Source organism: Rosa rugosa, chromosome 7, assembly GCF_958449725.1.
Source record: "Rosa rugosa chromosome 7, drRosRugo1.1, whole genome shotgun sequence".
Taxonomy (NCBI): Eukaryota; Viridiplantae; Streptophyta; class Magnoliopsida; order Rosales; family Rosaceae; genus Rosa; species Rosa rugosa.
In genome coordinates, this window is record NC_084826.1 from 26542866 (window position 1) to 26560179 (window position 17314).

A 17314-nucleotide genomic window follows, 5' to 3' on the forward strand; every position below is an offset into this window, starting at 1 on the left:
AAACAAAGAACCCAGATGGCTGACAGTGGAAATGATTTAGCAGCAAATGAAAGAACTGACGCGGTCAAAACTCATTTGATTGAAACAAAAAGCAAATGCTACAAGAACAGCAAATAGCAAATTAACCCAGAAGGAACCCAGTTTAAAAGGCTAAATGACTTCAACCTGAAAAAAGGGAAACAATTTCAAAAGGCAAAATGGACTGCACATAACAATCACGTCCCGAGTAATTGTAGGAACAGATCCAGCCAAGAATTGACTCAAAAGAAACACAATCTAAGGGGGGTGTATTGTATGTGGAATTAGTGGAATTTTTTAACAAATCTATGGAATTTAAAAGTACAGGTGTATTCAATATAGACTTTTAACAGTCCATGAAAGTCTCGGGGTATTCAATCAGGATTTTAAAAGACTTTATGAATTCCACCAAAATCTAGGAGTATTCAATTAGGACTTTTAAAAATGAATGAAAGTACAGAGGTATTCAAAATATCATTCATACTTAATGACTTAGAAACTCATGGATAATTATGGACTTTGTAGTGTTAATTATACACACCAAACTCCAATAATTTTCCAGCCATCAGACCAAAGATTTGGAAAAGTCTATGATAGACTTTCTTTCTGCGTGGGAAGAGGTTGATCTTCCATCATCTCTCTTTCTTGTTTTTTTTTTTTTGTTTTCTTTAATCATTTATGATATCAATGTTTTTGGTACCCAACATGTTTACTAATACCCAAATACTGGAGTCTACCCTAAAAACCTAGAATAGTGTTGCCTATGAAATATTGGATTGTGTCTTCTTAGTTATTCTCATTTATTTGAGTTTATATTTACGGTTCAAATGAAGCTTGAAAAATTGAACTTCAATTGATTGAATATATATATATATAAAGACAGTGACCAATATTTTGTTATGATATATGTTAATCAGCGAAAACAATATTGATGAGAATAATTAACTTTAACTATCAAGTGATTTATATTTTATCTTTATGTTGGTTGGGAGATTAGGAATGAGAACATACTAGCTAGACAAAGTAATAATCATTCATTTGAATCAATATCTACCAGAAGATACTTGACCATTGAGAGAGGCAACAAGCTATTATCTTGTTTTGCGTTTGGGATGGATTGGTTTTATTTTTTATTCTTTTTATGTGTTGGGAAATCTATAGAAGTCATTCATAATAAAAGTATATAGATTTCATAAATCAATAAAAAGTCTATGACTAAAATCAATGGTTTTTAGAAATCAATAGCAGTCTATCAACTTTTCAAAGAGTCGATGGACTTTTCAAAAAATCTGTCATTTAAAAAAAATCTACACAAATCCAAATATAATACACCCCCCTAAATCGACAATCTAATAGCAATTACTGAATTTCACCCATCCAATATTGTAAGGCAGGTAAATAAATTTAACAAAAACTATCCATTAAACTTCAGATTCAAAATTCTCAATATAAACCTCAACAAAGAGGATTACAAGTTCTAACCTTGAAATTAAAGCATCTGTTCAATTCCCCATGAATACTGATAACACTGATACTAGTTAAAGGATCAAAACGGAGCGTTTGGACTCAATCGCCACCGGCCTTCTGGTAAACATAGGTGAGACCACACTTACCACAGTAGTGCCTGTCAAAATGGTTGGCCATGAAGGTCCCGGCGCCGCACTCGGCATTGGGGCACTCCTTCCTGAGCTTCTGCACCTTGCCGGAGTCGTCGACCTTGTAGAACTGGAGGACGGCGAGCTTGACCTTCTTGTGCTTGTGCTTGATCTTCTTTGGCTTGGTGTAGGTCTTCTTCTTACGCTTCTTGGCTCCGCCTCGGAGACGAAGCACCAGGTGGAGAGTGGACTCCTTCTGGATGTTGTAGTCGGCTAGGGTTCGGCCGTCCTCGAGCTGCTTTCCGGCGAAGATGAGCCTCTGCTGGTCCGGCGGGATGCCCTCCTTGTCTTGAATCTTGGCCTTCACGTTGTCGATGGTGTCCGACGACTCCACCTCCAGGGTGATCGTCTTCCCCGTTAGGGTTTTCACGACGATCTGCATCTTGTTGCCACCGAGAGAGAAACGGCTAGGGTTCCTTTCAATCAGATGTTTGAAATGAGATGCTGCGAAGGGTTTTTAGCACACGCTAGGGTCTGCTATGAAATGGCGAGTTGGTCCCTGGGTAAACAAAATTGACCAACTACAGTAATTAGTTTTTTTTTTTTTTTTTAATGACATAAAAAACTTACAAAACAAAACCACGGACAACACTCCTCCGGCCAGCTGATCCAACTGGAACGCTAAAGAGACCTAAAGGGCTAAACAAGAAAACCAATTGACAGGACCCGCCCCGAATTTCACCATGAAATCTGAGGTGACCTTGTGGGGTCCACCTTAGGAATAACTCTACCAAAAATTCGGCAGAGTCACTCCTAAAATGGACTACCAAAAAACCTGTAAAAACACATTCACACTTCTAAACAACCCTCCAAAAAAACTCTTGGAACCACCCTGCTCCCCAAAACTGAACAACTCCACAATTTACAACTAAAATCCGAACAATACAACATAATCCAAATACACAAAAGTAATTCCCCAAACTATACAACAATTGTCCCACAGGTTATCAGAGCAATCTAAAGGAGAAAAAGATTTCAATATACAAGTAGGTTCAATAAATAACCTACAATATAGAAAACGACAGCAGCAGATGCTATGCCCCGAATCCTACTATGTCGAACCAGCTACTCTACAGCCTGGGCATTTGAAACCGAAGGGCCCAGGGGAAATTACATAAAAACGTTAGCATAAGTGGACAAAAATAAGTAATTGTAAAGAAAAAAGAATTTATACTTTCCCACGTTTATTTCATAAATAAAAAAAAAAAAAAAAACGATGCATGCAACAATTATGAAACATAATTCTTTAAACTCTGCAATCTCGTGGAAACATACGAGCCCCGCTGGTTAAGAGAAATCAGACTAGCCCCACTAGTCGAGTAACAACAGAGTACGGGGAAGAAGTCATCACCATACGAGTAAAGGAGCCTCCCAGGCTTGGGTTGGAGTGTCCCACACTCTTGAGCATCCCATGCTCTGCTCAACTCACCCACAAACACAGAGTAAGTGGGGAGGAGTACTAATAGGCTAGCTAGCAATAAATATGACGACCCAAGTATGGTGGGTTAAAATCATATGAATATCGAAAATCAGTAAGGCTTCCCCAATATCTCACGAGAAAATACATATTCCAACGACGTGGCCCCGCACGCCAAAATATCCTCGAATTCATCTATAAATAGGCGAGGAATAATAGATGAGTAAAATTCTCTCGAAAATCCCATTTTCGAAAACCTTTCAGAAATCACAAATCGACGAATAGAAATATATTTAATTCTGGAAATCACCTCAGAAAATAATTAGTCAAAAATCATTAATAAATCTCAAATCATACTTTATCTCGAAATTCGCAACATCCTTTTAAAACTTAGAGCCAAAATCATTCCGAATATAACAGAGATATTCAAAATCCAAATCAATAAACCAATTTATATTCTCAAATAAATAAACGTAATAATTAGTTACGAAACAATATTGCATGCATCACTGTTGAATAATAAAAAAATAAAGGGATGTAGCTATCGCAACATTATTCAAAAAAACAAAGAGATGAGGATAATGGCTGCAATTAAACAAATGTTTCAAATTATCTCTTTCTCAACTTCAAACAAGTTGAATGTTTGACCAAGTTTCAACGGGGATAAGCTACGAAAAAAAAAGAAACAGAAGAAAGCATTCAAATTGTGATTCAAATATCTCAAAGTGAGATAAGAACAAAGTGGCAGCGGGCGTCCGAGTTCAATCTCAAAGTCAAAGACGAAGTCTCCGATCAACAGCTTATCTTCGTGAGCTTCGGGAGATTCAAATTTCAAACAAATGTTTATCCAACCCTGTAGAATCTTCACTGGCCCCTATATAAGAAACACAAGGCTGCATAAGAAGGAGACGGAGAGAAAGAGAGAAAAGAGTAAGTCAAGTTTGTGCATTTCAAAGGAAGGCAGCATTCAAGAGGAAGAGAATAAAGAGTTCTAGTTACCTGGAGACGACAACCCGACGCAGGAGAGCTTCCTATTCAGGTATCCTGCTAGTCGTTTCTTCATGGTCTTCCTTACTATTTGCTAATATTCCCATGAGTGCAGAAATTGTACACTTGCCTCTCCTATTTCCATGTGGGCTCTATAATCCTCCTTAAACAGCTCCGAAAACAAATCTCTCCATACCAAGAGCCTCAAAATTCCCCCAAAGCCAAATACATCAACAACAAAGCCACAAAACCCCAAAAACTCTACTGCTGCCCACCAGAAATCAGAAGGACAAAAACAACAACCAGAAAATATTTTCGAAATACCTTTTATGTTGACGACAAGTGCAGGTTCAAAGAATGAAAGAAGCACGTGCAAAGAGAAGGGATTTCGACAGCTTTCTGATGGCAAAAGAAGAGAAACAAAGGGGTTCACTGCACTTGTTTTTGATGCCTGTATCGCGGTGCGTCCTGCATATGGGTGGCAAAAATGAGTGTCAAGTGAATGCCCGGGGGGCTGCCAGTTCACACCAAGTACGGTTCTGCGAAGTTCCCAAGTTTCACTACACTTGTCTTTGATGCCTGAATTGTGGTGCGTCCTGCATATGGGTGGCAAAGATGAGTGTCAAGTGAAAGCCTCGAGCTGTTGGTTCACGCCAAGGACAAATCTGCGAAGTTCTGTTCACAATAGTGGGGAAGCTGCTCCAAGATGATCCCCGTGCAGAGTTTCAACCCCAAGTTATCCACCTGCATCAAAGTCATCATCAAAATGCTGCCTTGAAAGTGAAGTGGCCATCTCTCCATAAAAGGGTGCCTACCTCCTGCAAAGCACTCGGTTCGGCTCACCCTCGATCACTAAACTACAGCCACAAAATACAAGAGAGATGGGAGTCGTCTGGTTCCTGTTACTTGGCACAAGATAGTGGCAGCAATGTTTATTAACTCCTAGAAAAGATGTGGTCAAGCTGCAACGTCTTCCTTCAAAATTATGTTTTGAACACCGCCTGCAATGCTTTTCTTTAAAATTGTGTCTGCAAGATGGAAAAGCAATCTCATGATCAGCAAGAAAGGAAAATGAAGTCCTTGCTTTTGGTTTCATGGTCACGGCTACGCAAAAAGAAAAATGGAAGCTTAATTCCACTTATTTGCAGCAGAGCAGAAGCTTCAGAATATGCATAATTGAGGCAGCTAGGCTGCAAGTCTCTTTGAGAACAAGCCAAAAAAATAAAAGATCAAGCTTCATTTACTATATTATACGTACTAAACCTCCTACACTGTTTATTTAACAGTGATTTGGCTTCAAGTGGTTGGACCATTTTGCCCTCGCTTCAAATTTTTTTTCCGGCTCTACCTCAGATCTGGATGAAATTGACTTCTCTGCTATAACTATAATTTGCTAGAAAAAAAAGTGCATCATCTGATCCTTAAAACTTCTTGATGTTTCTTGATGTGACATCAGCTGACCCTTAAAACTATATCTGACGGTTGTGATAGAATCCAAGCAAATTATAGCATGTCATATTATAGCAGAGAAGCCAAGTCCGATATGGATATATCCTATCTTCGCAAAGCTCCTACACTGTTTATTTAACAGTGGCTGTCGGTTTTAGGCAGGAGAGTGCGATATTGGATATTGGATATTGGATATTGGATATTGGAATAGAAAAGAAAAAGGCGGCCAAGCAAGAGAGACTCCGTCGCCGCGAACTACGGTGACGCGGCTCTCATTCAGCTCCAACCGATGAAGATCGCCGACGTCAAGGACTGGACGGAGGTCGGAGCTCTGACGGAGGCGTTGAAGGACCAGAAGGTTCTGATACGCGGCCGCACGCAGACGATCCGAGCCTTGAGAAAGGTGGCGTTTATTGTGGTCAGAAAGAAGGGGTTCACGGTTACCCGAAGGAAGAATAAAACGAGGTGCAGAATAAGTCTACTGCAGTAGTAAAAACCATAACCAATCTACTCCCAAGTTACAGGATTGGCCCTTACCCGATGACAGAATTTCCATCACCTGAAGCTTTGTAACATCAGATTCCAGTGGGTTTGGACAAGGAACAGGTAAATACCCTTTTCTTCATTGCTTTTCCTTTGTACATGCGTGAATGTGAAAAGGAGTTCAGGTGTGTCAAATATTGGATTTTGGGAAAGGTTTGGGATTTGGTCATTGAAATTCTTAGTGGGTAGTTGGAACCTCTGTTTTCTGTTGATTTAGGTGCAATCAATTTTGGCAGCATATGGTCGAATTGATCAGTGATGAGTGTTTGATCTTAATGAAACAATGAAACGAAGGTATTTCCTGAGAGTTTAGTAGGCGACAAGATTGGTTTATTTTTACTCTTAGAGATGGATTGGTACTCTTTTGCTATTCAGTTGTTGCCTTGGAACTCATGCGTTTTTAAATAATCGTGTGCAGATTTTTGGTATGGCAGAGAAGGAGATGGACTAGAGGGTTGAGTTGTTCAACAAGTAAGTTTTATGCATTGTATTTAGTTGATGTCACAAGCGAGTAATGGGAGTTTTTGCAACGTAGTATTTAAATACAATTTCTTTTCTATCTCAGCTCCAATAGTTTGAGCAATTAGTTCCAATTTCTTATCAATCTCAGCTCCAATAGTTTGAGCAATTAGTTCGAGTGCTTTTTTGCCATGCACATTGTCTTCCATTCATTCATTTATTTTGGCTTTTCACACCTGCTTCCTTCTATTTCCATTAGCTCTCATATTTTATTTGATGAGCATATTTGACCATTGTGCAAGACAACGTGGTTCAATAGTACTTTCTGCTCCTACACTTCTAGCTGGTACCGATAAGAGTAATACTGGCTTTTATTCTATGCAGACAGGAAGCCCTCATTATTATTATAATTTGGACAATCATATCCATCTGTTCAAGGGAAGTAGCGCAAGGTAATCATCTCAACCTCATATACAGTTTATTTGAAAAGAATCTATCAGTATATTTTGTATTCACTTTTAAGAGAACAAGATTTATCTCACAATTCCTTTTGCCAATTTGTGTAGCGTTACTGACTTTTGTTTGAATGTTAATAATCTAGGTGGAGAGATTCCTCCTGAGATCGGAAAGATGAGCAGCTTGGAAGGTTAGCTCTATTTGTTTCAGCAAGGTTTTTTTTTTTTTTTTTTGGTATGCATTTGATTAATTTGTTGTTGATTGTGTAGAATGACTTTATGAGTATTTTTGTGTAGTTTATAAGCTTTTGTTGTGAAAAGATTTGAACTTTGTTTGTTAGACAAAGAGAGACTATTGGATAGTTTCAGAACAATTGGGTTTGCTTTGTTTGGACAATAGGACTATTTTTTTTCCAGTTTAATAGCTTGGGTGATGAAAGATTTGGACATTGTCTGTGTAGGGGTGTACCTAAATTTGTTTTTACTCTCTTTACTCCTTATGAAGTTTGTTTCCAATACTCACAATAGTCAAAAAAATTTCTACCAAGTACTGCTTGCAGAAGATTGCAAAACAATTTAATTTATTTTATTTTCCTTGACAAAACAATCCATTATTAGCATTTTTTTTTTCTTGGATTTTGTCCAGTTTGGATTAAGGTTTAGGGTTTAGGGTACAGTCGTGTAAATGTGACTGGAAGAGTGGGTTGTTTGTTCTGCCTTTGATTTCGATTCCTTGCTTTTAATTTGTGAATCTGGATTTGGTTGCTTCTTTTCTTCTCACCATCTTCTCTGATTTGGATTTTGTGATTGGCTTCTGTTGCAGTTTTTGTTGGATCTTTTGGATTGCTTGCTTTTGGTTCAGACAGTTTTGTGATTTGTGGGTTATAGTTTGAAAAGGTTCAGGATTTTTCTGCATGAATTTTGGTTTGTAGAGGTTTTACTTTTTTTTTTTTTTTAACTAATCGATTGGAATCTAATTGATTTTCTTTTTGCATCTTTTCAGGTACTGTAATCGGTTTTCCAGGTTTCATGCTTTGTGCAGGTGAAAGTTTTTGCTATGATTTTTGTTTTTTAACTTGAAACTTTTGATTGAATTGTTCATAGGTTGAATCTGGTAATAGAGAATGAGCATTTTGATAGTGAACCCATAAAGTGTTTTGTCATTTTGGTTCAGGATCACAACTTCTGGACCTTCATAGTGTGAGTTCATATCTACAGAACTAACAGAAGAGTATTTCTGTTTTCAGGTATCTATTTGATTCTCTGACCCTTTTTTCTTTTGGTGCCAAATGTTGTTTAATGCAAGTGATTGGGGGGTTTTTAGAGTTTGGATCTCATTTAACCAGTTAGAGTTATCTTTTTCTTCTTTGTTTCGGATCTAGCTGTTTGGGAAAAAATGATGTAGCTTTGCTGAATGCTCATGGTGGAATGTTCATTATGAACTGGGTTTTGATAAAAATCCCTACTTTAAGGAAAGTATAGACTATTATATATTTAAAGCAAAACCATTAATTAAAATGCTTTCGAAAGATTCAGGTTTGCCACTATTGAAAGAGCAAGAACAAAATTGAAATTCGACCTAGCTCACAGTGATAGCCATTAGAAACTGAATAGTGAATACAAACTGAGCATCGACTGCTCTCATTGCCTTGCACGCTCTCTTGATTATCACCTCAAAGGGAATGTTGTTTTCGTAATGTGTTTTTATATTACTGGATGACTTATTGTGTCATTTTAATGTTGTATAGGGAAACTGGACTTTGGAACATGCAAAGCTCAAAGCTAGGGTGTTTTACAGAGAAATCAAAGGTACCACCAATTTTGTTAAATAAGAAAGTATTTATTTTTTCGTTAGGTTGTGATAATAGCATTACATTTTGCCATGTTCTTATTTGCAGTCATTTTATTGGGGGAGGACCTCCTATCGTTAAGTATGAAAGAGCTTCAGAATTTGGAGCAGCAACTTGATTCTGCTCTAAAACACTAGATTGCTTAATTGGGAATTGTTTGAAATGCTGGCTGGAAAGTGAAATCACCAGAACTTGGAGCTGTCATCATTGGTGGTTTTATAGGACTGAAATTTTGGTACACTTCCTGAGACAGAACTAAGTTCTCCACCTCGAGTTCCCTCTATCTTGGGTAATATATGTAAAGAATTTTCCTATGGTTCGCAGGGTTTGTTAATGTATTGTAATCAGCAAATCGCTTCATGCATGTGCCAGTATCTATCATTGTTCCATATTTGTGATTCATATGCATCTCTGTTCTTATCTCTGCAGTCAATTTTTGACTTGATGTCTTGATGAGTACATTTTTTTTCTTCTGTTTTTTTCATTGAATGAGTGTGTAGGAATGCTTGGATGGTTTCTGTGGCATTATGAGTTTGGCTTTTTGGCTTTGGGTATCTGAGAACTTGATTGTGAAACTGATTTATTTTTCTGGTTAATGTTTGTTTTGAATTTTGTCAGTTTTTAAATGTATTGGTGGCATGGATATCTCATTTGGTTTCTTGGCTATTTGGGATTTCTAGGATTGCAGTTGGTGATGGCTTCCGTTACTGTAATTGACAATGCTAACTCCCGCAGCAAAGCGCGGCAACTACTACTAGTTGCATCTAATTAAAGAAGCAGAGGTCACTTCTCAAGAAGCCACGAGGCTTGGCGGTGGAGATATGTCTAAAATATGCAGATAGCTTCACACATATGTTTGTCAAAGTCAAATATAATTGAACACATTTGCTGCAAGTCAAAGCAACATAAATAATGATTTGTTAAATGTACTGCAAGCTTGAGACAACACAAGTTTAATTAAGCTTTCCACCTTAAGCATAAGGCGGTGCCATGATTTGACAATGCAAGAAGACAAAAATAGTTAGGGCTGGCAAATCCTCCCGAGACAAACCAGCCAACCGAGTACCAACCGAACCGAAAATGTTGGTTACCGAAAATGTCGGCTACCGAAGTATTGGTACGGTAGTGCCGAACCGAGAGGAACATATTGGTACGGTACTGGTATTGATTTGAAGATAAATACGGTATACCGTACCGTACCGTATATTATATATATTTAAATATATTTTATATCTATCGATCTAAACCGTTGATTATTAATAGTTTTATTTCATATTAAATTATAACCGTCGATTAGACTATAACCCAGACTGCTCAGCCACTCTTTCCCTCAGCCCCTCGAGGCCTCGAAGGCTTGAGGCTCGAACCGAGCCCTTTCTCTCAAACTCAATCACTCAAACCCTCTCCGGCTCTCGATTCGATTCAAACCCAGAACTCTTCGATTCGATTCGAGGCCTCGAAGGCTTGAAGTTCGATTCGATAAAAGCTTCAAACCCAGAAAATCTTGTATCTAATCAGAGATTCATGGCCTACGGCCGAAGTTCGATTCGATTCTAACCTAGAACTCTTCGCCTCTCGACCTCTCCTTTGAAGTTCGATTCGATTCAAAGCTTCAAACCCAGAAATCTCGTATCAATTCATTCGATTCATGGCCTACGGCCGGTGAGTTTTCTCTCTCGTATCAATTTTTGGTAGATTTGAGTTTTCTCTTTGGTTAATCTTTGGATTCTAGACCGAGTAATCTCTAAAATTGTAATGGTTTTACTTTTTTGCATCTTGCTGCAGTTAATCACTTAATCTCAAGTGGAATCAGTCTCTTTGAAGTGGAATCTTGATTTTTTACTTGTATATGTGAGTTCTAAACCTGTGAGTTTGGACTCTTTCTTAGTTTCTTAGTTTCTTTACCAATTTATTCTGGGTTTCATGGTTTCCCTTTTGTGCTTGCAGACTCTTTCTTGTTCATTGATTGAAATTGCAGAAACTACCTAAATTCTTCTTCATTGACCGAAGTGATGAATGATTGATGAACTATGAAGTGATGAATGCTTGATGAGTTGAACTGTGAATTATTGAACTGTTAATTGATGAGATGAACTGTGAATTATTGAATTATAATTTGTATGAACTATGAAGTGATGAATGAACTGAACTGATGAACTGAAGTTATGTATGACAGTTTTTTTGCTTATTTTTCATTTGCTTATGGTTGGGCCTTTGTTTGGAAATTGCTGACAGGTTTGAGCCTTTACAATTTCAGTTGGGCCATAGCTGAAAGCTGACCCAATCTTAAACTCGGTTGGAGGCCCAACCAACCGATACCAACTGATACCGAGAAGTTGGTATACCGACTTTTGTGGCCGGTAATGGTAGCCTATTTTGTGTACCAATAGTGCCTGATACGGTAGATGGCATTGGTCTTGAATGTCCGGTACCAAACCGAACCTACCCCTAAAAATAGTGATTAACTAGCAGCCATGCCATAGTGATAAAGTTCTTTCCTTTGCTTGACGATGGAAAATTGACTGGTACACATGGAAGCAAAGTCTCAAAGCATGATTTTCAAAATATAGTGTGCTGTCATCAAATCATGACTCGGTGGTTCATTTAATTAAAGCATGAATCAGAGTATGGTTAAATGCCTCACCGATTCTGGGCTCGACACCAAGAGCTCTGACACTGCGAACAGAGAAAGAAATCGAGGCTGCTGTTGAGAAGAAACAAGAAACATTGATTAGCATGAATACTTCGAACTATGGGGTAAAAAAAAGAAGAAAGTAAATTGGTACCCGATTTGGTGCGCAGGTAGAGAGAATGGGGAATCTAAAGACTGGAGCCAAGTAGCCAACCCATTTATATGGACTTCAGCGATTTGACTCCCTCTCCAGATCGATTTAAAATAGTTAATCCTCATCTTGAAATTGATCTCTATCTGATGATTACGCCAAAGAGGTCCCCCAGAGGAGATGAAGCTTATCAAATGGAGATGACGTCTTTTTTTGGGATCAGAACCTTGAAGACGTGAGCTGGGCTCAATGGGGCTGTATTAATGGGTGTCCAAATCAGTGTATGCATCGGCAAGTTTTTGGGCTCTACCGAATCATTTGTTTACAAGTTTGGAAGCTCTACAAGGCCCACTTCAAGAAATTCGGGCCCGGCTGAATTATTCATCGACGAGTAAACAAAAGGCGACACAAAGCCCATTTCAAATTCCAGGGCCCATTATGAAGCTCGGCACATTCGGGTGCCCAATTAAAATCAGTGTTCACCAAAATGTGTTTTCTCGACGGGTTCAAAATACATACATGTGGGTACAAAACCGAAAATCTCAAAACGTATGAACTACAGTGGTTTGATCCCTTCACGGGGTATGTAGTGTCACGCCCCTGATTTTACACACATGAAAATCGATATATATAACCCCATAATTATATATGCGTGAACGTCCAGTCATCAATACAAAATACCTGAAATCTTTTTCCCTTAATCTTACACACATATTGATGCCCTGAACCCTCAAAGTTAATATATAACTCTTTGGAGTGAGTGTATATTAACTTTGAGGGTTCAGGGCATCAATATGTGTGTAAGATTAAGGGAAAAAGATTTCAGGTATTTTGTATTGATGACTGGACGTTCACGCATATATAATTATGGGGTTATATATATCGATTTTCATGTGTGTAAAATCAGGGGCGTGACATGTAGGCAGTCTAGCAACCCACTAGAAGCAACCGCAACTCCAAACAAAATCCCTGACTCCACCAGTCAAATTCAACCAGTCCCAAATGAATCACTGACTCCAGTCAAATTCTCCCAACACCAGAAAAATCAAATTCATTCCCAAATCACACAAATAAAGTCCAAACCAAATTCAAGGGCTTTAAACACTTTCCCAAACACAAATTCAAAATAAATGGGTCATCTATCCATTTAAATCTCAAAAGCCGGAACTACATGTGGTTTGATCCCGCAAATGGTATGTAGGCAATCTAGCTAGAAACAAACTAATCTAGATACAACCGCGTCCTAAACACAAAATCGAATCTCTGGTCCACTTAAACCAGATTCGTCCCAAACACTACTCTAATTCCAAAATCAAAGCCCTCCAATGAGTCATCCACTCATTGGAACTCTTGAACTACGAGTGGCTTGATCCCTCTCCAAGGGTACGTAGGCAACCCATTCAAATATCTGGGTGCAGCCGCAAAAACAAACAAACACACATCCCATCAATTGGTTTCTTCATAAATGGAATCAAAGGGTGTTTCCCTGTAACAAGGGATTGTAATTAAGAGACACATTCTGTCTTGAATTGGTCGAACCCGAAATAATAAAAACTCTATTCACTAAATGAATACGAGTGAAATTATGTTGGGTGACATTTACGCTCACTGTGTGCAATATTTTCTCTCAACAATCACTTAAAATCAAAATTCCACTCACAGTATACGGCTAACGTCGCACCCAAGCGTAAGGATCCTCGTCGAATGATGAGTCGATACCTCGTCCTATACAAAATCATTCGTACATAAATAATTACCGGACGGAAAATAATTTTACGATAATTAAAATTCAATCCCAAATCCCATAATCTCAACTCCTTCAATCCTCTTCGATATCCATCCAAACTTCACCAAACTTCAAATATAAGTTCCATGACATTTCTAGGATTTAACTAGCCAGAAATCGCAATTAAAAAGCTGCCCTACGCGCCGCCACCGCCACCAGTTCCAATAGCCACCAAAATTTGGCAGTAGCACCTTCTCAACAGACTTAACAACTTTCTCAACTGTGACCAAGTCAGAAAATGAGTAGAAGTACCTCAACAATTAAGGAGAAGGTTGAACCCGATTTGTGAATAGTGACCCAGAATTTCAAACCTTCGATTCTTCCTTCTCTCGTCAAATCGCTGTAAAAGGTTCGGGGAGCATCATCTACGTCCCAAGGCGCTTCCAAAGAACCTAACTTGATCATCTGGGGTGGCCGGAATCGGAAGAAACCGGCGTTGACTCAAACTACTACAGTAAACTTTCAAGGCTCGATGCGTCGTTTTCCGGCCAAGCCGTCGTGAGCCACCACCGCCAGCGCCGAGAGGAGGAGGAGACGAGTCCATTGGTACTAGCCTTGCGCCACCAGGTGGCCGGAAGAGAGAGAACGCCGGAGTTGCAGAGAGCGCCGAGGAGAGAGAGAGAGAGAACGTGGGAGGAAGGAGAGAGAAGAAGAAATGAAAACTTACCGGCCACAGTAACTTTTTCAAATTTATATCATCTGCCATGAATAGTAACTTTCGTAATTTATCTTATAACTTCTGCATACGAACTCCGATTTTTACGTACCACATATGCACGCGCCCGGTTTAACGTCCTCTACAACTTTCATGAAGAAAATTTTCTCAAATTTGGACCCAAACAGAAATTTAACTTTTAGGGCCACTAAAAGTATCGAAACAATGTAAAAAGTTATAGTTGTCGTTTACCGTCCAAATGACTAGTAAACATATAAATTTAAGTTCGGGACGTTACACTAAACCTTAGAATTTTGATGATTACAAGATAAAGATGCTTAGGGGTCGTTAACGGGTCGGTAGTGGGCTTGGGGCGGGCCAGGCCAGGCTTTATTATAAATTTCAAGATCCAAGCCCATGCATATAAACCGGGCCTTGTGGGCTTTTTCAGGCCTGGCCTATATTCTCTAGTTTCAAATAATAAATAACTTAATCTATATTTAAGTTTGGCAAAATAGTCAAATTACCCCCTAATTTTTCTCATGATTGTCGATTTACCCCCTGACATTTCAATTTTGATTATTTACACCTCACTTTTCTAAATGTTGCCAATTTACACCCTATAGTTAAATTTTAGACTTTCCATCCAATTTCTCGGTTAATTTGGTTAGCATATGAGGGGCTTTTTCGTCTATGAAATTGTCACCCAAAACAAGAAAAGAAAAGAATACAAAATTACTTTGTTAAAAAATAAAAAATAAAATACTGCTATTCGTCTCCCACAACTGTTTTTTTTCCCTCAGCCTCTCATCTTCTTCTTAGCATGACCTCTTCCTCTATGTTCATTTTATCGAGATCAATATAACACAATCCTTCACATGCTTGCTGCAATTTTAATTTTCATATTCCATACATATAAATATTTTAGTTTGTTCGATGGCTTCTCAATCTTATACACAATACAAACCCCTCCAACTGGAAACATGGAAGATCAAATTCTCATATGAATGTTTGAAATATTAATGACCAGTCCGGCCTTCAAAGAAAAAGAAAACCAGAAACCTAAATGATCAAAGATCATTTCTCCTTCAGTGATATGATCATCCAATCATTTGATGTGACTAGCTGTCACACCCCTGATTTTTAACACAATTAAAAATCGATATATAATCCCATAATTATACATGCGTGAACGTTCAGCCATCAATACCAAATGCCTGGAAAACTTTTTCCCTTTATACAATATACATGTTGATGCCCTGAACCCTCTATGTCAATATTGACCCGCCCACAGGGTCATATATTACATAAGCTTACGAATTAAATTGTCAACAACAAGATAAAACGTAAAAGCTCCTCAGAGTTTACTACAAAGCGGAAGTCATAACAATGGCAAAGCCAATCAAATTTGCTTCCTACCAGTTCTGCTGCCAACAAGATACCTCAGCTTCAGCCACGATTTCCTGACCTGCAAGGTTAACCCCTACACCGTTTGAATAGTGCACCGGGTTGTCACACAACAAACCCGGTAAGCTTTTGCAAGCCCGTATGAGTAACTCAAAAACAACTCATACCAAATCACGGGATAAAAGCCCACACAACTCACGCCAAAACACGAGGAACATCTTTCGACTCGAGAATAAGGAAACATACCATGCTTCCCAAAACAATACTCTTTTCCCAAAAAGGAAATCACAAAAGTCACACCGTGACAAAATCATATAAATCGTTAACCTAACAATTCAAATATGATTAATCGATCCGACCTGGATAAAACACATAAGCACATCAATCATACCTATCGTTAACCTAACAATAGCATATGATTCACAAGTCCTCCCAGGACATTTAAAAGAAAGAATCCCCGAAACTCTCTTTTAAAGACACGTACTCATGAGCATCAGATAACTCCCCGCTACCCCCATGATATACATATGTACACACATAGTCATACACTCAGAAATGTCACTAATACCATCTATAGTCACAGTTAATCCCATAACTCCAAGACAATATGGTAACTAGGCTCTTAACACAGATAAATCATTGGTCACCATCTGCAACCTATCACTATCTGTGACTCTTGGTTTTGATCCCGTCTGGTCTTAGAACCAATCGTTGGTCACCATCTGCGACCCATGCTTTTCAGACCCTATCTGGTCTCAAGTCAACGTTAAGTAAGTCACACCTGACCTAAAAACGTTACGACCATCTAGTTCCGGCTTTCTCCATCCCTGCTCACCATCTGTGACCCTTGGTACAAGGGCCAATACATTTAAAATGAGTCACGCTTGACTCCAAAATGTAATATCTAACTCAATACTTCTCAAACAATAGAAAACATCTTTTCCACAATATTGTTTCTATTAAAAGTCTCATTCAACAATAATATGAACCCATCATGCATATTATTCATCACACATCATCCACAAGAATATATATATTTCACGTAAATATATATATACGTAGTCATTCGCTCAGGAATGCCTACTAATACCAACTATAGTTTGCAGTTAAATAATTAACGCCAAAACAATAATGGTAATTCCGTTCATAATGAATCTTGTGAGATTACTCACCTCGAAACTCCCGCTGCATCTTCAATATAGAATAAAGCAACCAATCACAAAAGCCGTCCAAAGAATACTTCGTCAAGTACCTAAGGAAACACAACTTTGATTCAGTTAACGAATCACAAGGAATAACGTTCGAAACCCTAAATCGAACCAAAATTCCCAAGGTGACGCCAATCGAGGCGAAACCACATCCGAGACCTCCCAAAGTCTCCGGAAAACTTTCACGATCGATGTGTCCAAGCCACAAGTCGATCCGATGCTTAAATCCTCAAGGATTTGAATAAATTCACCGATATGAAACGGTGAAAATCATAATAAATCCACACGAACTCCAAAATCTGCATATTATATATCAAAATGCTCGTATCGACGAGTAGAAGATATATAGTACCAGAAACAATTCCTTACATGGCCGGAACGCCGCAAGAACGCCGCCACAGGCGGTGGTGCACCGCCGCCGGCCAAAACTCAATATTTCACAAAACTCCCAACATCAAAAAGCTTCATCTAAGCATACTTGTGAACTTTCATAACTAGCTCGAAGTCAGAAAACAAGCATAAGGGATCGAAAACTACCTCACAAACTGTGAACAGTAATCCAATCTGAGTTGAACCGATTTCCACGTAAATCGATCGAAACAAACACCATAGATCGATCAAGGAGGCTGCTCTGAGCTCCCC

At 38.6% G+C, this 17314-nt stretch overlaps 1 protein-coding gene and 2 long non-coding RNA genes across 11 annotated transcripts; 1 reads left to right on the forward strand and 2 right to left on the reverse strand.

Annotated features, from left to right (window-relative positions):
* Nucleotides 1-1417: 1417 nt before the first annotated feature.
* LOC133722636 (ubiquitin-ribosomal protein eS31 fusion protein-like) lies at nucleotides 1418-2122 on the reverse strand. Its single transcript, XM_062149508.1, has one exon. It carries the CDS (start codon nucleotides 2053-2055, stop codon nucleotides 1585-1587), a length of 471 nt encoding a protein of 156 aa, XP_062005492.1. The 5' UTR covers nucleotides 2056-2122; the 3' UTR covers nucleotides 1418-1584.
* A 1508-nt stretch (nucleotides 2123-3630) lies between these two features.
* Nucleotides 3631-11840, reverse strand: LOC133720844 (uncharacterized). Of its 2 annotated transcripts, none has more exons than XR_009852002.1 (5): nucleotides 11620-11840; nucleotides 11478-11534; nucleotides 4893-5105; nucleotides 4090-4821; nucleotides 3631-3983 (listed from the first exon to the last, which is right to left on the reverse strand). It is a non-coding gene; the product is annotated as an uncharacterized LOC133720844 (long non-coding RNA). The 2 variants fall into 2 exon arrangements; XR_009852001.1 differs by having other exon boundaries at nucleotides 11478-11537.
* On the forward strand, nucleotides 5658-10633 carry LOC133720843 (uncharacterized). 8 transcript variants are annotated; one of them, XR_009851996.1, is made up of 11 exons: nucleotides 5658-6132; nucleotides 6488-6540; nucleotides 6913-6980; nucleotides 7130-7174; nucleotides 7807-7880; nucleotides 7987-8025; nucleotides 8158-8230; nucleotides 8732-8792; nucleotides 8882-9122; nucleotides 9514-10495; nucleotides 10619-10633. It is a non-coding gene; the product is annotated as an uncharacterized LOC133720843 (long non-coding RNA). The 8 variants fall into 8 exon arrangements; XR_009851999.1 differs by lacking the exon at nucleotides 10619-10633 and adding an exon at nucleotides 9334-9384 and having other exon boundaries at nucleotides 5671-6132; nucleotides 9514-9762; XR_009851994.1 differs by lacking the exons at nucleotides 9514-10495; nucleotides 10619-10633 and adding an exon at nucleotides 6287-6363 and having other exon boundaries at nucleotides 5670-6132; nucleotides 8882-9266.
* Nucleotides 11841-17314: the final 5474 nt, after the last annotated feature.